Raw genomic sequence first — 20,900 nt, 5'->3', positions numbered from 1 at the left:
CAATTTCTTAATGGATTTTAGTGAACATGTAGGCAATTTTTAAGGAATACCATTCCTTTTTGTAGTTTACCAATTATGTTGTAGCTCTGCAAAGCTGTATAGCAACCAGCAGAGGAACCTGTTGAGTAAGGTAAGAACTACTGATGACTCAACGAAAAATGCTTTTATTGAAAAAGAGCAGCAGTACTTTTGTTTAATAGATATAGGGAGTAAAGTGACAGGTAGTTTACATATAACTTTTATAATAACAGCAATCGTCTTGATACTCTTTTGGTTTTGATAAACTTAGGTTTGCCATTTTTATTTTTGATTTTGCTCTCCATTTTTGTCTAAAACCAAAGCACATTTTTAACCCTGGATTTCATTATCTGTTTGTCAGGCTGACAGAAATAAAAGAAAGAACAAACCATTTTAAAAAGGTCATTCAACGACTTGATCTGGATCTGGAGAATCATCAAGGTAATACGACTGTGGTTGTAAAAGACTATGCAGAGCTGTATCTGTTCATACTATAACACATATTGTTACTGACATTAGTTGCTTGAAAATTTTAGGCTTATGCAAATGTCCATTATTCACCATCAGAAGAAGGTTTTGTGTCTGGGGTACAGGCTCCTCTGTTCAGTTATGAGAAATGGGGAGTATCCTCCTTTAGCAGCATGTTCATCAGGTTCATATTGATTAGTAAATATACCATATAAAATAATATTACATCTGTCTGGTTTTCTGTCCAAAATTTATCTTTAGGACTACTTGAGAAATAGAAGTTTCTTTTACTGGCAGCATTGCAGAACCAGCTCAGCTTTAGAAAAGCTTTTATTTATTTTACCTTTTGCATGATCTGATACACTGTTAGTGAATGTCGAATTGAGAATGTTTAATGATAATGTGTAAAGCAGACAGAATTCAGTATGCCTTTTTTTAATGTGTCTTTGAAACTTCTTGGGTTGATCTTTGCAAAAAGAGTTTGGGAGCTGCCTAGAAATGGCATTAGCTTAGAAACTTACCTCCAGCAAACACCTGCTGTAGTACGTTAGGCTGTTAGTTTGGGATTTGTCCTCGCACTGAGGAAGTAACTTGGTTTGAGCATAGGCCCTCAACAGCTGCAGAAGAGTCTCCTAAAAATGGAAATTCATCCCACAGAAGGCATTCTTCTAAACAAGGAATCTTGTTTACATAGGAGTTACAGAAATATGTGCATACATTCTGGAAAACTTTGTAACAAGTTCTTTAGATTCTACAGGACTGATGAATTAATGTGTTGTGTCCTTTTTACTTTATAACTTCTCTCATACGATCAGTGCAGAATTTAGTTGTAGATTTCTTCAAGATGAACATATATTTCTAAAATTGACCTTAAACAAATGTTTGATATATGTTTCTTATCTTTTGTATTACAAAATATTTCATACTTCTCTGGATATGTAATTATTTTTGTGCAAATTTATTAAGAATGTTTTATTAGCTTTCTTGCTTCCAGATAATATAATTACCAACTTTACTATTCTGCTTTAATTTTTCCTGTTTGTTTGGTTTGCAACTCTTTTTTTGTATCTTTGGACAAATGCAGAAGGTAAGAAGTGAGTCACTTTTCACACTTCATAGTTAATTTACACATGCAGTCAGTCATTGCTGGACTGTTATGTCTTTCACTGTTTTAGAAGACCTCTGTTGAAGAAGAGGATTTAAAGCGTATTTAGGAGAAAGCACATGTTCTCTGACAACACATCAGGAACAGTCAGGATAATAAAGTTACATCGTGGTATAATACAGAAGGAATTATATGTGTTGGTATAACATAGAGGGAATAAAGAAGATATTCATAAGGAGTAGCTTTAAGACACAGAAATATAAACTCCTAATGCCCTCTTCTCTAGTGAATGGAGAGAGAATCCCAGGGGGCCATTCATACTTCTGCTCTGAATCTGCATCTTGGTTTGTCCTTGAAATTCCCGTCCTCCCTTCCTACCCAGTCAGCTTACTTTTGGCTTAGTATTTAAAGTGTTTATTACAAAGCATTCCCAAAACTTCAGTTCCCAAAGTTTTTTAGTGAAATTTAAGGTAAAATAGTTGGGGGAACGGTGATGGGACTACAACTAAGGATTTTTTTAATATTTCAGATAAATATTTCAGTGCTAGGAACATTTTTGAGCAGGAAAAACAAAATAAACAGACCATAAATGGAAATAGCTATTTTTAGTTTTCACTTAAGAAAATCTAAATAAGTAAAGAACTCACCCACTTATTATATATTCCATATATTAGCAGTTACTTTTAACTGATTAGTCAAAATCAATGTTAACTCATAATGGAGTAGGTTTAACGCTTCACAAATTGCTTGAGATGGTGAAATATTGATGTAACAATACTATATTTTACAGAAAACATCTGTAAAGACATTTTAACGGTTCTGGTCTTTGTTTTAAGTGGTTGTTTTTTTTTTTCTTTAAACACTTGGCGGATCATGTAGCTTTCTGTTTCATGACTCACTGTAACTAGACTTTTTAAGAGTAGAACAGGCTGAGTTATTAAGTATCGGAGACTTAAATGAAAGAGAGAGTCCATCAAGGAACAAAGCCACAGCTGCAAGGAAGCTGAAGCAGAATCACAGTCCCTTAGGGGCCCACAAGTGTTATTGTTTGTATATACTAGATAAAAAGGAAAGCATGAGGGTATACAAGTAAAAAGACCTGGAGAAATTTTTTTACTCAGTTATATCTGTATCTACTCCATTCTTTTTCTTTGTATTCTTTACAGTTACAACATTATGCTGAAAATTTATCAATGACCAGGACTCAAACAATTAAAAATTCAGGTGCTTGAAACTTAAAATTATTCTTAGGAGCTGAATTGTCTCACCTTCTCAAAACTTGTGACAAATATATCAGGTCTCCCTCTTGACTAGTACATTTTATTTAAGAGCTATTTATAATCCGTAGCTGGATTTAAAGATGGAGTGTATTATGTATTGTATATTATTCATTACTCCTAGTACCACTATAAAGAATGTGTATGGAAATGTTCTTTTAAACTTAATTGTAGAAAGCTTTCTGTGCATTTTATTTTCCTACACCATTGCTTGTACAGTTTTCCTGTTTATTTCCCTGAGATTGTCACACTGCATACAAGCTGCTGCATAACGTTATGAAAGTCCTTTCTAATAGGTGAAAGTGACATTGAAATGGCCCATACGTTAGAGAGAGCCATAGAAACTTTTAACTAACCATCGTGCCGAAATATACAAAAGCATTTGTTCTCTATTATTGAAGTTCACTGAAAGTTTTTGTGAGCTTCCTTTGTTCAAACTGATTTTTATCCCACTCATATTTAAAATTCTAACCTCTAAAAGGATCTAAAAATTGCATTGAGACTGATTTATTAACCTAATTATATCTCTTTTTTTTTAATATGAAATTGTGTATGGCGTAGTGGAAGTGACACTTTAAATGACATGGGATGAGTCCTGTAGTTTCTAGGCATGTTAAAACTGATATTTTGCCTACCTAAAGGAATCCAGAACTGAGCTATTATAAATTTAAATCACTGTACATCTCTTGCAGGAGAAGAAAATTGGAAATACAAGGAGCTGAAGAAGAGGGAAGAAAGCATGGACTGTAAGTTTTTTAATAGACTTTAATCTAATTCCACAAAAATACAGATTTTCTTGTATTGTTAACACTCGGTTTATTTAGACCTGAAAAGAACTGATGTCCTGATACTTGCATAAAGTTTCTGCAGTGTACCTCAAGATAATTGATATCTTAGGACTTAGAGGACAATCACAAATATTTGGAGCTTCTTTCAAGGCTGTTCATAAAACATCAGAAGTCTTAGGAACACAGCTTTATTTTATGAAAGCAAGACAGAAATTAATTTTGACATAATTTAAATAGAAGGTATATAAAACCATCTGTTCAGGTCTAATTAAAAGCAGGAGTTCAAAATGGACAACTGTAGACATCACATAATTCATTAAAATTACGGCTTCTTGTATCTGTTTATTCAAGATGAATGCTACTGAAGCTTTCTTCCATATTACAAGGTTCTAATGTTTTAGAGACTTCATCAGCAACTAAAAGAGGATGAAAACAGAACTGTTTTTATAATATACCCTATTCCTAGTATACCACAGTCGGCAGCTTACAAAAAAAGTTGGTCTGTTACTCAGTGAAACGGGAAAATGATCAATAAATATGCTATGAATGCCAAAGTGTATATTATGTTTTTGTAACAGTGTTTTCTAAAATTGTTCCATATAACTTAGGGCTACCATGATACTGAAAGAAAGGTCTCAGCTGGCAGTAAAGGAAGATGGATAAGAATGTACTTCAAGAGTTTCTGCATTTTCAAATGAGCTGATTTCCTGAGAAGTAGAAGGGCTTGGTCTTGATTTTCAGTACAAATACCAACCATGAAAATGGGGCTTCGTGATCCTGACTATTTGGGTTTTGACTCTGCTTTTGCCTTTCATCAGAGGGTATTGATGGAGTAGCAAGAGCTGTTTGAGATTACCTGAGAGATTTGGGGGAACATGCAGGAGTGTTAAAGCTGGGAAAAGAGCAAATATGTTACCTGTCTTAAAAAAGAGGAGCCAGGGAATTATAGACCAGTCAGCTTAGTATTGATTTCCGAGAAGATTGTGGAAAAAGTAAGCAAGCAAATAATTTTGTAAGCATTACAAAAACAGGAATATGAGTTACACCCGTATTGATTTGTCAAGAACAAACAGCTAATTTCCTTCTTTGACAGAACAATATTGCAGAATAAAGGAGGAGCAACAGGTGACATAATTTAACTTCAACACATCTTCTACTGCTGTCTCATGTTTTTAGAAGCAAGCTAGGGAAATATTGTCTGTTATTAACTGTGCATTTGATGAAAAAAATATTGATTGTGAAGGATTCACTGCCAGGATGAGAGGATGTATTGAGTAGAGTTTTGCTGTGTGTTGCATGTTCAGGTCAGTCAATATTTTCATTAGTCAGTTGGATGACAGGAGAGAGTTTCACAGAAAATACTACATTGGAAGAACTGAAATCATGTTGGAGGACAGGGTTAGAGTTCAAAATACTTATGGGAGATTAGAAAAGAAGTACAAGAAGTTCAAAAAGGATTAAGTGTAAGTTTGTACGCTTGGACAGAGTAATCAACAGTAAGAATGCAGAGTAGGGACCAATTCTGTGGTATGGCTCAGAGTTACAGTGGAAGACAGGGTGAACATGGCTTAGCAGTATCAGACTAACATGGAAGAGAAAATACCACAGCAGTAGGTATACATAGAGGTATAATTTGTCACACACATGAAGTAATCTTGTTCCCAGTGCATTGAGGAAGGCTTCAGTTGGAGTATTGTCTCTAGTTCTGCTCATAAAGAGGTTGGCAGTCCTGAAGAGAGACTGATGAGGGATGTGGAAAGCCTGACCTGCAAAGAAATATTAAAGAACGAGTCTCTTATTTTAGAGAATTTATGACAGTTCGTCAAATGAGTAAAAAGACTTTCAAATAACAAGTGAATAATCTATCTCTGCATATACATGGAGGATAGAAAAGGAGTAATACACCAATAGTTGCAGAAAGAATTTGGGGAGAAAACCTTCCTAACATTAAAACTCACCAAGCACAGGAACAGAATGCTCAGGAGGATTGTAGCCTATCTAGCATGAGCTGTATGTAAAAAGAGTATAGACAGACATCTGAATTACTGACATACAGTTGTTTTTGTCCTGGAGCAAGAGAATTAATTAGATGACCTCTTGCAGTCTCTTCCATTCAATTTTTTATGAATCTCTGAAACACATAGCACTCAAATGAAACAAGGTCAGTCAGACAGGTGTGAAGAAGAGGAGAGTTGTCTGCAGGAAAACAATGAGATAAGATGTAAATATGGACCTTGTTTAATGTTTTCAAATAAATGCAAAGAAGGTTTGAAAAAATAAAAATACCTTAAAAGCTCCAGAATACCAAAGGAAAGGAGAAAAACACTAGTCAAGTCATACAGGTAGGATTCTTAGGTCCTAATTTCACAGTATCAGGCTCAGTTTTATAAAGCTATGTAAAGTACTTTAGTTTTGTTCTCGGTTTATGTTTATGAATTTGTGAGAATGCTTTTATTTTATGAAGGTGCTTTTATTTCACTCCTCTGCCTTCCCTACGTATATCCTTTGGAAGATTCAGTATCCTCATTGCCTACAGCTTCCTTGAAAGCAAATGAATAGGTTTATCAAGATACTGCAATCAACAGTTAAGGCCTCTTGCTAAGTTGCATGAAAATAAATGGCATCATCTGTTATATCAAAAATAAGTGGCTCAGACTGCAAGAGGTTGATGAAGCATTTGATCACCACTAGAGCACTGAACAGCTAAATGTGGTTGTGAGTTTTGTCTTAGGTTATCTGAGTGATTCTCTTTGTAAGAATTACCAACTTAATTTTTCTAAACAAAAAAGGAAAAAATGTCTCAAATGTTTTAAACACGAAACTGTAAGCAAAAATTTCAGTACTAATACTTTCCTTACTGTCTTTCCCTTAGTTCTATTATACTCAGATACTTTTTTAGTGTAGAAAATTCCTGTTTGTATTTCACAGCAACATATAGTATGAAATATTCAGTAAGCCCTTCGAGGATAGAGCTCTTTTCATTGTTGTTCCTCTTACTAAAGTAAACTTGTGCTATCTTTAAGGTAGCACAAGTTCATTCTGAAGGAAAAGAATATCACAAAGAGAAAATAAATCTTCCCTTTCTAAGGATAGCTTCATTTGCAGCCTGGAGACTTGAGAAAAACAGGCCTGGAAATTACATTATTCAGGACTTGTACTTGAGTGGCTTTTTTTCCAATTGCAGGCTGTTTAAGCTTTGGTTTTCACTGTGTTTCTGGTTACTAGTTCTGGTTACTAGTTCACAGCAATGTTGGCAAAAGGTAAACCTTCCTATATTCTTGCCAGAATATATACAATATGTATATATTGTATATATATATATATTCTATACATTCTATATGTATATGTTCTATACAGTTACTAGTCGGTGTCAAGTGGACCAAAACTTTATTTCAACTTGTAGAGCCAGCTGAATCTGCATCAAAACTAGTCATTGTTTTCAGCAATCAGCTGTGCACATTACAAGTGTGCTGTCTAATGCCATTTGTTGACCTCTAAGAATTCCGAGTGTCTTTCATCCTAAAACCTCTGCCTCACAGATGGTCTTTGCAGTATCTTAGTATTGTCCCCTGCCTCCCAATAATGCCTGTTTTGCACTCTAAAAGTTTTAGAAGCTGTACTCTGTGAAGCACCTCTGTTAAGTCTCATGGACAGCGTTGCAGATGATATCAGATATTACAGTAGGTTTATTATCCATAAATGTTTTATTAGTAAAGAATTATAAAATCAGGTATTTTTTTAAAATCCTGGATAGTCTGGGATCCACAGTTCTCTAGTCGGTCCCCATCCCTTCAGGATTTGCCAGTATTTTCATTAAGTAGTCTTCTGTCTTCTTTCTGTCTTCCCAAATAATCCATCTTGAATTTACTATTATTTAATTCTTGTTGCTCACACAAGCACTTCTCCCCTTTTTCATCCAGCTAGAAAGTCTGCAAATACATTTCCTAGGTGCTCCTGTTTCAGGAGTTTTTCAAAAAGCTGTGTTTCAGGAGGAGACCCAATAGGAGGGGGATGATCATAATTTATGGCCCTGAGTGGCATCTGGATGGACCTCTGACTGTCATGTGCTGTGCCCGGCACCCTTTTTCAGTATGTCTGTCATCAGAAATACCATGTAGTATGCCTAGGACACAAATAGAGAGTTCATACTACCATTGCAACTGTCTTGTCAGATTCAGCTGGACACTTAATAGAGTGGACATAAATTAGAGGTGAAGCAAAGGGGCATCATTCAGAAAGAAAGAGATGGTACCAGGTGAATATTGGTCTCAGGTCCTTAGCAGTGTTTGGCATTTAGTCTAGGCCATTACAGATAGTTAAGGCACCTTTTTCCTTTCTTTAGTAGCCCATTTTGATAGCTTTCAGAAAAACGAAGATCAACAGCTTCTGGGACAAGCATTCAGAAAGGTGTCAGAAATGATGATGGAACTCCTTTCTCCTTGCGTGGCAGCCCTCACCTAAACAGCACCCAGGAAAGTGGTGACCTCATGTCATTAATCAGTCAAATATGTGTCTCTGGAAAAATTTCTCTTTTTGTCCTCTTATTCATTCCAACCCTTAAGCTGACAAGTTTCAAGGACTCTACCACCTGTCACTGAAATGAATCTTAATTTATTAATCTTAGAGTAACCTGTGTGAAATTGTACGATTTATCAATTTAATACAGAGTTTTGACTGGAAGCAATGAGGATGTGTGCTGTAGCCAAGAAAATAGAAGCCTGCTTTATCATGTTTATTCATCTCTAGATTTTCTTGAGACTTTTGAAGAGGTGAAGAACCAAGAATTGGAACGAAAGGCCCAAATAGAAGCCAACATTGTTGCACTTCTGGAGCACTCAAGCAGGGTAAGTGCATTTCCCTCCTCCTGTGGCAAGCTAGTTGTTCAGAAGGACAGAACAGGAGAGTGAATGGATAAAAAGGGTGGTGAGTTTTTATATATTAGTCAGTATCTGCATAATAATCTCTTCAGGGGATTAAACATTAAACCATATACAGCTGTAGTTAACAACAGGAAAAAAAGAAAGATTTGTTTAATTTCTCTTTCTGGGGAAAGGGCTCTGAGTATTAGGTAATACTTGTGACCAGAATAAAAGAAATGTTTGCATAATTGCTGCAACTTGTCATCACTGAACTTGTCATTATGGCTATAATGAACATTATTTCATTTCTGATAAATGTTTCAGAATACTGCAAATAAAACTGCTTCAATATTTTGTTTACCTAAAGTCTGCAAATCTCAGTCCATGGGTAGGCTGTCTCTGCTGTTATGTAACTATTCAGATCGTCTCTCTGATCTACTAAAATTATGTCCAGAATACAATTGTATTACTGTGTAATATTTAATGTAACCACTTTAGGAATTGTTCCCATTTGCAATCTGCCATCTTTTCACACTTTCAGAAAATTTTTTCTTTTAACATTTTTTGTTTCCATGGGTTTTTTTATCTTGCAGAAATCTTTCAGCTGAGTAATTCTTTGATTATGTCATCACTTTGTGTTCTAACTCTTTCAGTATGGTATACCATAAGGTATATTTTAGGCAATGACAGTTACTTTAGAAGAGATTAATGTGTGACAGTTTATACTTGCTGCATTTTTGTTTCATCTTCACTGGCACAGTACATCTTTTATCAAAAGTTGGTAGAATGAAAACTGTTTACATTTAAATCACTTCAGATTATTTTCAGAAATTTCAGTCTTTGTAGTATGAAAGGCAAATAAAAGACAGTATAATAGGACAGGGAGTTTTCTACTTGTCCAGTGACCATTTGTTGTTTCAAAGATACAGCATGTTCTTATTATTGTTATTGGTAACACACAGAACGTGAATCATATGAAACAAATTTCATCTGTTACCAGTCAAGAGCTGAAGATTATGCAGGAAGACCTCACTTTCAAGTCAAATGAAATGCAGAAATCACAAAGCACTGCTAAAAATCTGATTACAGGTGAGTTCAGCAATGTATTTTCAAATTAATTCCTTTAAAAAATTTAAATTACCTGAGTTACTACACTATAATAACTACAAGATCAGTGATCTCCAAATATTAAAATACAGTGGCAAGTTGGCTAATTGAAACTCTTGTGCGTAACAAGTTATAGGAGTATTTCATGTATTATTAGTAGTAAATCATCAGCTTCCTCGCACAGGTATACATTAAACAGATGTATTTTAATACTGGGCTACAAAGTTCTCTGAGCTGGAAGTTTGACTTTACTAATACTCACCTTGAAATAAATGTTTAATTTAAAAAGTGTTTAATAAATTGAGGTAGAGACTTCCACAGTTATCTAACTGTATATAATTTGTAAATCTAGTTCTTAGTATCGCTTACGATTTGTGCTTTTCTAAAGGGGTATGTACCATGGGAGAATAACTGGCAACCACAGTGAGTAGCTCTGAAATTCTCAGGCTTTGATTCTGCAAAATGAATATTCATTTTGACTTCATTTTGGAAATGCTCAAATAATAAAATTAAGTGTAATAATGTGCAGGATCTGGCCTGTATTTTCAAAAAGCAGACAGTATTTTTCTTTCATTTCTGTAACAAGTTTCTATTTAATTCCTTATTTGCACTGCTTATAGTGGAATTGTTCTCATAATTCTAAGCCTTTACCAATATCATTATTGATCAGCAAGCCTTTCCTTGTTTGTTTCAGTGAAAGGAGGGGACAGGAATTAAGAATCATAAATCCTTCTGTTAGAAGGCTATTACATCCTATACTTGGTAGTAATTTTCAAAATATGAGCCTGTGTTGTAACTTCAAAGTAGTTATGTGCAAATAAGTTATTATGTACAAAATGTTACAGAAAGTGATTGTTCTGTTGCATTTGAACATTTAATGTTCAATCATTTGCCAATACTCATTTTGCACTTCTGGTGCAGTTTAAAAAACTGGGCCATACATTACAGCTTCAAATATGATTTTTGCTTCTTTCACGTAAACATCAATTCTTACTACTTTACAATATAAGGATGTTCTGAAGCACATAGTGCTATAGAGACATTATTGCAGGACATATTTCCTTCTTTACAAGGGGGAAGAAGGAAGTTGCAGTACATAATTTGTAGTAGATCACGTTAAGTGACTCGTAGGTAAACTTACGAAAGCAAGGAGTCACAGATACTGGAATAAATAATTTTCTTCCAGAAATACAGGGTATGTTCAGTTTGCACAGTTAAAGCTCTTCATAACCCTTGAATTATAGCACAGTCATCTTCAGGATTCTTTTATTTTGATTAAAATCTGGATTTCCGTATTTTCTTGATGTAACAAAGATACAAAAAGTCCACCAGTGGAACCCTTAAAAAAAATGAAGAGAAAAAAAAAAAAAAAAAAAGAAAAAAGAAAAGGAAACCATGAAGAGTAAACAAAAGTGCTGATGGCACAGTTTCCCAGAAACATTTCCCTGGGTCACTGTAGTTTGGTCTGAGACTTTGCTACTGTGTACACAGCGCCTGCTAGACACTGCAACTTCATGGCCTATCAGAAGGAACTGGGCTGCATCCTCTTCCTGTCTCTTCCCCTAGAGAAGTGTTGAGGTTTTTTAGTTGTAAGGGTTTTTTTCATTGAGGCTGTTGCTGTATAAGGATAGAATTCACCCCTTCCAGTTTCTTCCATTTTATCCAGAAATTGTGGATGGATAGGAGTAGCCCATGGAGCTCTCACTGTAGCTTGTATCAGTGTATGGATAGAACAGTCTTAAGAATCCTTTCTGGCTTTTTGGCTTTTATGTTACATGATATTTTATGTTCCATTTATGATACATGTAAAATAAATCCCTATTAGTCAGCTATGTATTATTTAAAAAAACCCCACCAAAATATAAATACTAAAACAGCTATTTAAAATTGAAAATGCTGATTAGGCCTAAATAAATCCTTAGGAAAATCTAAAGTTGTTTTCTGCTATTTCTTTCCAATTTGAATTATTATTATTTTATAATTATATTTTTTACTGGTTTTGATGTTAAAGCCCTGATTTATTGAGATTTATTTTAAGCATACTTAGCATTTATCTTTCTTTAAAACACAGTGCCATAGGAACAAGGGAAGTAGAGCTGTGGTCTGTTCAGTTGTATTTTAGGATCTGACATTGACCAGTACCAGGAACCTCAAAGTGAAACTATGGGCAGTTATGAAATATTCTAGATACAGGGACATTGTTTTCTTAAGCCATTTAGGGTGGAAGGCAGCAAAAACATTGAATCACAAACATGCGGTGCAGTTCCAAACCTTTTATTTTTAAACTCATCTCACCGGTATGATAAATTTTCCTATTTATATAAATGTTCTTTGGATATACCAGACCCTTTCAGTCTTACCTTATGGAATTATGTTCCTCAGAATAATTACAAACTGTACACAAAAATTTTGTAATTTTTTTATTTTGAGGTTCCTAAAGAAATCATCAAAGCACTGTATAATAAGCCAGAAATGTTGATTAAAGCAAATATTTCACTCTAAAAAATCAGTATTTGACGTAAATACACAAGAGGATCTTGTCCTGACAGGGTTTTGATCGAGTGAGATTTTCCCAAATAATTCCACTAAGGAAGCCATACCCACAGGTTCTGAAAAGGTGACATCTCCTTCTGTCACATATGTACGTCCGCTCCCTTCTGCCGTGAAGATCTATACTGCCTTGGTTAAGTTGGGGGAAAATTTCCTACCCTTTTTCCTAGTGATCAGCACAAATCTGAGTGTGTGGACAAAATACAGTCTATGCTGAGAGAAGTTTTTTGGTGCTGGCTCATCCCTCCTGGCAGCCCACTTTGGCTGGTATTTTAGAAGGTAGAAAAAAACCCTGCATGATTTGTATCATTCTTCCAAGTTAGGCACAGCTCTGAAACATAAGGTTATGTAGCCACGTGTTTAAATGTTCAGGAATACGAGGAAAACGATGACGAGGCAGCAGGTCAGAGAGCTGTCCAAAACAAGTCTAGCCATATCTAGTCCTTCCACACTTAGGGTGGATAACTTACCCCCAAAACTGGATCAAAATGTATTTTTTATTTTGTTTACCTTTATTTTGTCCTTTCTTAAGCATCTCATGTCTGAACAGTTTAGGTCTTTATATCTATCTTCATATAAGAATCTATCCATATTTCTAACTCCTTTAATTACCTGTATCTGTTGTTTCATTGTAATGGATTGTCCAAAGTAAATGCTGTATATTATAGCACCTGCTCATTTTGTAAACTATGATAGCTCTTACTCAGTGGAGATACGGAACTGTTTTCCCTGCACAGAGCGAATACTTAAAGCGAGTTTGGCTATTTACTGTCATAAGACTAAGTCTAACCATATTACCAGGGGTCCTCAAACTACGGCCCGCAGGCTGGATAAGGCCCCCCAGGGTCCTCAGTCCGCCCCCGGTATTTACAGACCCCCCCGCCCCCCCCCCCTCCCTGCCGGGGGCTGGGGGGTAAACCAAGCAGCCGCAGATGGCTGCCTGCCACTGCATCCGCGCCGGCCCCTGGTTAAACAGTTTGAGGACCCCTGCCATATACACTCAACATAAATAAAAACAACATGATGCTAAAAACCTGATTTTTTTGTCTGCATTATTGCAGTCAACATTTTGTAAGATACAACCACTGCTTTGAGACTTGAAATTGACTGATGCTATAAACAACTTTAACAAATACGAATACCTCACTGTGTTACAGAAAATCACCACATTTTCATTACTCTTGACTTGAATATAATATAGTAATTGTAATATAGGAGTCTGACTTACAGGATGATTATGAAGATCAATTTTTTTTCTTTCATTCACATTAACATTCCCATTAATATCAAAATCAGAAAGATAAGGAGTTGTTTGTATTGTTTAAGTATAGTATAATTCTTCTATACTGGGCAGTGTATTATGAAATAAAAAGTACAGTTAATTAGAGATTGTGTATCTGGTGATCTAGAGAGTCAAAAACTGCAGATGGACCTACAAAAGATGGAACTCTTGGAGGGCAAGATGGTTGATGAACTGGCTTCTCTTAAAGACAAAACTCAACAAACTAAAATGGAGTTGGAGGTCTATAATAATTTGCCAGCTCTGAAAGCATCAGGAGAAGAGAAGAAAAAGGTAATGAAAGGAATAAAACCTTGGATTACACAAAATTTGTGTGCTTTTGAGCATCTAGTAGGGGGAAATCCAAGTCTATGACTGGGAACCCTGACTGGTAGGTGAAAACTGGGCTTGCACATCTGTGCAATGCTTCTCTAGTTATATATGTCACTTATTAAGTGTATACATGTAGCAGGCTATCAACTGCTATTCTTTTTGGTAACTTCTACAAAATTTCCCATTTATTTTAGTGATTCATCTGAACTTTTCTGCTGTAACTTACAACTACCCATAAGTCGGAACACAAAATCTAACACAGAACCCAAACAAAAAAGAAAAATCTGTCCTGAACGTATTTACTGTAAGACAGACTCCATCTAGAGCCCTTCCCATTTCGCATGTGATAAATTTCCTACAAATTCTTAAGATCAGTATTACCATTTCTGGTGATGGTAAGCCTACAATCTGGTCATAACTGTTGAATATTGTCTTTAGGATAGAGCATACCTTACTAGAGAAAAGCTATATGAATCCTTTATGCATGTGATGCTCTGAAAGGAAGAATCAGTAGCATTTAGAAAGCTGAATTAATATAATTTGTCTGTAGCCCACAGCAAGTGAATTCATCCATTAATCAGTTTGTGTTGGGTTTTTTCCAACTAGAGACTCCAGGATGACAAGGAAAAATTAACAAAACATAGCCATGCTTTCAAGAAAATAGTGGAACACTTGAATACAGAGTATGAGACACTAAAGAGAGAGCTGCAAGAGAATGAGACTCATTGTCAGGTATAGCTCAAGCTAAATACAGTTGTTTCTGTCGTAGTTTCAGTTTTCTCATACACAGGAAGCATTGTATGAACAGAATCTGTTTATTTCTTCTCAGAGTTTTAAAAGTTATGTGTTGTAAATGCATAGCCATATTTTCTGTTTTCAAACAAATACGATGCTGATAAATTGCTTGTAAGCTTTGGATTTTAAAGTTACTAGGCAGAAGTCTTTCTGAGCTTAAAAACTGTGTGAATCCTTTGCTGAAATATTTGTTTTAATCTTGCTCAGAGCTCTGCCCCTTTTGCCCTTCCTTTGCTTGACAAGTTTTGAGGACCAACTTAGAAAGAAACTACAGGGGAAAAAAGTCACTACTAATTAGATAAATCTCTTTTGGTTTTAAAGCTATGGTGGTAAGTTTTTTCTTGCAACTGGTACTATTAATTCCATTTCCCTTTTTCCAGTCCTTCTGCTCCTTGGAGACCACTGAGCTTTTAGGGTTTGTTCAGACTTCTTTAAACCCAACGAACTTTGGTATATGAGTATATTTACATTTCAAAAGTGAAACAGGAAAGAAGATGTTTTTAAACTCTTGAGCAGCTTTTATTCTTCCATTATAAACACCCATAAATTGCTGTCATTTTGGCAACAGAACTTCACTGCAATGTAAGTCTCAATGCACAGAAGGAAAATGGATAACTTCAAAATAATTAATTCCCATTTTTCAGCTTATTTTCTCTGCATATCGCTGATTTTTATTGTTTCTGGTTATTGAGATCTTTGTCCTTTAGAACTGTTACTTTTTTCTAATTCGGTTAAAAGCTGAAGATGGTATTTATACATGTTTAATTTAACATTCTTCTGGAGTGAACTTTATGGACTGGATGAGAGTGCATAGCTCTAAATGGGAAGGTGTACATATACATTTGTAGCATATGGTTATTGTAGGATAACTCTAGGGTGATGTTATAAATCCCCAAAGCTGCATGCCAAAGTTTGCAAGACTTCAGATACTGTATAATTTTTTGTGCCAAGATCAGATTCCTAGAGATTACATAAATCAGAAATGGATACCCAGTGTTAATTACTTGCATAATGGTGCTAAAAGGTTTGTAAAAAATAGTAATTGTACAGCGTTACTTCAGTTCATTAAGCTGTGGCTGTTCTATTTCAATGTGTGCAAAAAGGGTTTGTTTCTTTGATTTTTACCTCATGAGTGTAACTGTCATAAGGATGAGTAAAGGTGTATCTCAAAATAAATGGCTGAGAAGTTGACATGCATCAAGCATTTTGAAATACAAATAGCCTTTACATATTTTGAGGGTATGGGCGATTTTGCAGGCAGTTGATTGTATGAGTTGTGGCCTTGAAGGAATTGCTATAAAAATGCACTGCATATTTCCTTTGATATATATCAGACAGTATTTTAAGCATAGACTCCTTTACTGGCTGTATTGCATGTAGCAACAGAAATACCATATTTTGGAAATAAATGACTGCCATGTGTGCTGTGAACCGGTACACTAGATAACTGATTCTTCACTGTAAGATTTGCAACTGATCTGATATCTTCTAGCTGAAGAATAAGCTTTTAAATAAAAAGTTGAAATATTTTCCTGATTTATTACCTTAGCTTCCACTGGAAGTTTAGTCTCAGAATGATTTTCAGGTTTTGCATTTAAAAATAACATCTGCATATCTTGAAATGCAGAACCTTGAACAGCAGCATCAGAAAAACAAATACAAAATTGTATTGTAAGGAAGCAGCCATCAATATAATGTCCACATTAGTTTCCTGTTGATGTTGAAAGTATTGAAGAAGTGCCAGCACTTAGCCCACACTCCTACAATCTTCTCGCTGCAGCTCTGTTCTTATCACAGTTTCTGGCATCAGACAGGAAACTTAACTATGGAAGTAAGGAAGTTTCTTCTGTGTAGCTCAAAGTCCAAGACAGTGTCAGGAAGTATTGTATCTTTGGTGATTTTAGATCTTATTGATTTTAAAAAGAGATCATTTACATGATATGAAGTATTATGAGAATTAGTATCTCCCTGCAGTGTTCACGTCTTTATTTCTGATTTGCTTACACATTTCCCTATATGAAAAATCTTGAATTCTCATCTGTTTTTTTTCCTTCTATCATTGCAGTTGCATGCAGTGGTTTTATATCAATAGATCTGTGAAGTGCTAAATTATGTACAGGTTAATCACTGAGAGCTTTACAAACAATTTTGCTATTGTTTCTCATTTCTGTGGGGTTTTTTGTAAGAAAACTTTGATCTTATCAGGTGATAGAGTACAAGGTATTGATACAACATTTTGGGGAAATTCTTTGTGTAATGTACATCTGTAATAATGATCGGTTTCATTTTTGCCTCTTTTTATGTTTTCAGCTTACAAATTTGGAGAGGAAGTGGCAGCACCATGAGCAAAATAACTTTATGATGAAGGAATGTATCCTTTTCTTTCAGAAATACAGTAAAATTCATGCACTGTATTAATTGAGGAAGAAGTCTGTTTCCTCCAGCAGCATAAGACAGGACGGAGTGGGGAGAAGGAGATGGGAGGAGGGGAAAGGCGATGCTTTGCAAATGTCTGGTTAGGCGATAGATACTACATACAGCAAAACTTGTATGTGTTGCCTGAAACAATTTTACAGCAGTCTGAAGTTTTCCCTGTTGGGTCAGTTTTGCCATTGGGTTTCATATGAAGATGATCTTCACGTCCATCCAGTCTTACCTGAAATTATCCAACAAGCGTAGCATTGCTTGAAAGTCTGTATAGTATGGTGACTTTGCATGGCATTTTGCAGTTTTGAAACACCAAAATATCAATGATGAAAAAGTAAACATCAAATTGTATGCAGTTAATGTATTTCTTATCAAATAAAGAGGAATTGGATTTTAGAGGGGAGAAATTTAGATAAATGTGGTAAGATATGACAAGGAGATGCTTTAGCTGCAAAATGGGCTGGAATAGGGGAACTCTCTTGTAGCTCTCTCATTATGTGATGCTAATTAAAGAGTTACATTCCACTAATCATATAAGACCTTCCAAAATATCAGTAAAATCTTATTTGGTGCAAGTGACTTTCGTAAGGCAGTTTTTGAAAGTAGCAAAAGCACTGAGGTTTTTTTAATTAGAACTGATTGTTCTTCTTATCTCGTACTGTTCTCCATATTTATTACAGAGATCTGAGTAGAGCATAGATGCACTTTTATTTTACATTCCAGGGACTTTGAATTCACTGCAACAAATTCACCTTTTTACAATTATTTAAGAAGCAAAAAATCTGAAATCTCAAAGAGGCATAGAATCACTGTTATATGTTTATAGTACAAATGTAATTGGCAAAAGTACTATCAAAACTAGAGTGTACCATCCAGCATTGTGTGTTGGATAATAGACATTGCTACATGTCTCAGAAAATGTCACGAGAATATATTTCAGGCAATTCTATAATAGCCTAGCCATCACAGGGGAAAAAATACAGGATCTGCATATCATTACCTTTTTCATATACCAAATACTCCATTTTTCATATCTGGTAAGTGCTCAAATTCTTAGAAAAAAATCTGAGAAATTGGACAACATAATGTAATTGGAGTCACCTCTATAAAAAAGTCTCTACAGGAATATTTTATTAAGACAGGAATCTCAGAATCTTATTTTTTCTAACAGAAAAAAACTCTTAAAGCAATCCAAGAGAAAAAGTTGATCAGGATATTAAAAGTGCCTCCTAACTTGCTGCAAGGAATTACCTATCCAAATGCAAACCCTTATACAGAGCTTTATGTCTGCTTGAGCTAGTGGAAAGAAAGGTCCTGCTTTCTCACTGGGACTTCCGTAGCCGGAGTTCTGAAGTGCCAAACTGTGTGTCAGTAAATAGCGAGTGCCTTGAAATGGTTTTGTTTGCAGTGTGACAATGGGCAGAGTCTTCCACAAGGGACTTATTGCCTATATACATAAAACCAAAACTGACTCAGGCATGTAATCTTTGGAGGGTTGCTATGCTTGGCATGAGATGGGAGCTAGTAAATTCATGTACATCTTTTAGACCCAGTTATGATTTTTTTCCATTATTTGCAAACCTTGACAGTTTTCACAGAAGGAAACTTACTGTAGTTCCCTTATGATCTCTAATTATGCTAATATTTGTACTGGCATATTTGTTTCCTTAATTCTTTTTAATCAGTCATAGCAACAAAAAGTCAGGAGAGTGACTACCAGCCAATAATGAAGAATGTGAGAAAGCTGGTCACAGAATACAACAAAGCTCTCATAGATGCCTTACAAAACACCAAGAACTGAACCCAGGCACTTCCTTCCTGCCCCAGTGGACCAACAATGAGAGATGTGCACAGGCCACATGGAAAGCTGGATTACTGAGCTCATTCGCTCATTGCTACAGTGACAGTTATTCCTAAAAGTATTTTTCCAGATTTTTAGAACTGAAGGGTTTTAATAGTATCCCTCCTTTTGCAACATTCAAAAATTTTAGAAATAAATTTCTGAATTTTTAGAAACTTGTAGAAATATAAAGGAAGTGCTGCACCTAAAAGCCCATTGCTGGATTGCATCTTAAATGTGAAATGTCAGTCTGCTTTACACAATGAATCTCTAATTGTCTTGTAGTCCTATCCCTGCCTGACAGGCTGTCATACATGTTGCATTAACTGGAGTATATAATAAACTAAATTCTAATATCAGTAAACCATCCCTATTTAAATAGCAATTTATAACCAGTAAGGAACACATACAAGGATGGCAAGCATCCTTTTAAGTTGGAACTGCTTCATAGTGTAAAGTCTTATAATAAAAGCAAATGTACTTCAGATCTGTCAACAAATTTTCATTTCCTAATGGAGAACTGATCAACTTCCTTATTTTATATTTTGTAATGTAATTACAAGGAGAGAACTGTGATAAAAAGTACTGAAACACAGCTAATACTGACCTTGTGCAGAGCATTTTATTTTTATAATATTCAACAATAAAGGAAATAACAGAGAAAAGTATATTTTCTGCATTTTTTTCTCTTCCGTTTTCAAGCTGCAGTGCCATACGCAACCTCTACTTTCACAAAATACACAGAAACAGATTCAACATAGAAAAAAAACAGTATACTGATACAGAAATAACAATGTGCTTTATGATGCATAATTTTCACATTTACATAAAACAATTTCCATGTATATATTTCCCTTACATTCTACATATAATGTAATTATAAACTACCTATCCAAAATTTCCTCCACCTGGTATGTTTTAAGCAAGTCCTGATCAAAGAGAAAAAAGCTCAATTGACTATAGGTAGGAATCTTAGCCAGACGGTAATCTCACCTTTTACAGAAACTAATAAAAACCAGAAGGGCCTGGATTTATAGTTGTTATGCTTTCTTAGAAAAGTTTTCTGAAAAGAAGTAGACTATATGCTTCACCTGGTAGAACTAGAGTAGACAAAGCACTAGAAAATGCACCGAATCCATTACTGTATTTTTGTTGCTAAATTTCTCCAAATCTCTAATTATTTTGAGTGTAAAGGGGTATACTAAACAAAAATATTGAAGATTATTGCAGAAAGCACTGTGTTTCCAAATTCAGCACAGTAAATGCTGCTGTTGTGTATATTTATGTCTGTATAATATTTAGAGATAATGGAACAGGATTTCTATAAACCAAGGTCTGTTATCTAGGGGAAATTCCCACTAATGTCTCTTCCTTCCTGTCAAAGTTTCAGCTATTCCAGAGAGAGCCCGTTATTTATTGAGATAAGGTTGAAGTCTAATATTCTCACCAATGAAACTATTAGCCAAAGAGATCACCTCCTGATTTCCACATGTGCTACAATAACATATTTTAATGAACAATGGAAAAAAGCTGCAGACTGCATAAATAGGCTGCTTTAAGTCTGCTTTCACTCAGGGCAGGGGATGGTTTTATTCCTTGGTAACCATTCTGTAAGACAGCATGGTAAAGTTTACAGGTTTTTGTTCTGTTCCCTGTGAGGTGCCTGTCATAAACCCCTCTGTCCAGCATGCTTTTCTTTTCCTTGTTTTATTGAAGAATCTCTGGATTAACTGTTTCTGCCTGAGAATCTCATCAGTCATTCCCTCTTTTAACAGTTCACCATTATGGTCCTGGATCATGGTCGTAGTACCCATGGCTGAGGAGAGCTGTATGGATTCTAAATGGTGAGCTACACAGCAGGTGTTTAATGTCTGTGTAGGAGATTTAGTAACTTACTCCCAGTAGTCAGCTGAGTCACTTATATCCATATCTAGTGTCTGAAGTCTCAGTGAAAGTAATCTTTTCTTTAACTCTTTTTATTTTTTTTTTTTTTTTTAACACAAGTGTAAGTACCAGCCATGTGGCATTTTTTCACTAAGTTCCTGTGTGTATAT

General features: G+C 35.2%; 1 protein-coding gene across 4 annotated transcripts in view; it reads left to right on the top strand.

Annotated features, from left to right (window-relative positions):
- Window positions 1-19,514, top strand: part of IFT74 (intraflagellar transport 74) — a 38,350-nt gene extending 18,836 nt beyond the window's left edge. For 3 of the 4 annotated variants that reach the window (XM_080372690.1, XM_080372692.1, XM_080372691.1), the window contains 8 exons: window positions 380-459; window positions 3,561-3,614; window positions 8,403-8,500; window positions 9,478-9,604; window positions 13,582-13,745; window positions 14,391-14,516; window positions 16,890-16,950; window positions 18,692-19,514. In XM_080372690.1, the coding sequence (XP_080228816.1) occupies window positions 380-459; window positions 3,561-3,614; window positions 8,403-8,500; window positions 9,478-9,604; window positions 13,582-13,745; window positions 14,391-14,516; window positions 16,890-16,950; window positions 18,692-18,807 (826 nt within the window). In that variant the 3' untranslated portion in view covers window positions 18,808-19,514. Of the gene's footprint in view, window positions 1-379; window positions 460-3,560; window positions 3,615-8,402; window positions 8,501-9,477; window positions 9,605-13,581; window positions 13,746-14,390; window positions 14,517-16,889; window positions 16,951-18,604 lie in introns of all 4 variants that reach the window. The other variant, XM_080372693.1, reaches the window with a different exon arrangement.
- Window positions 19,515-20,900: the final 1,386 nt, after the last annotated feature.

Source organism: Falco punctatus, assembly GCF_963210335.1.
Source record: "Falco punctatus genome assembly, chromosome: Z".
Lineage (NCBI taxonomy): Eukaryota > Metazoa > Chordata > Aves > Falconiformes > Falconidae > Falco > Falco punctatus.
The sequence above is the reverse complement of the archived record's forward strand: the minus strand, read 5'-3'. Positions and strand labels throughout refer to the sequence as shown.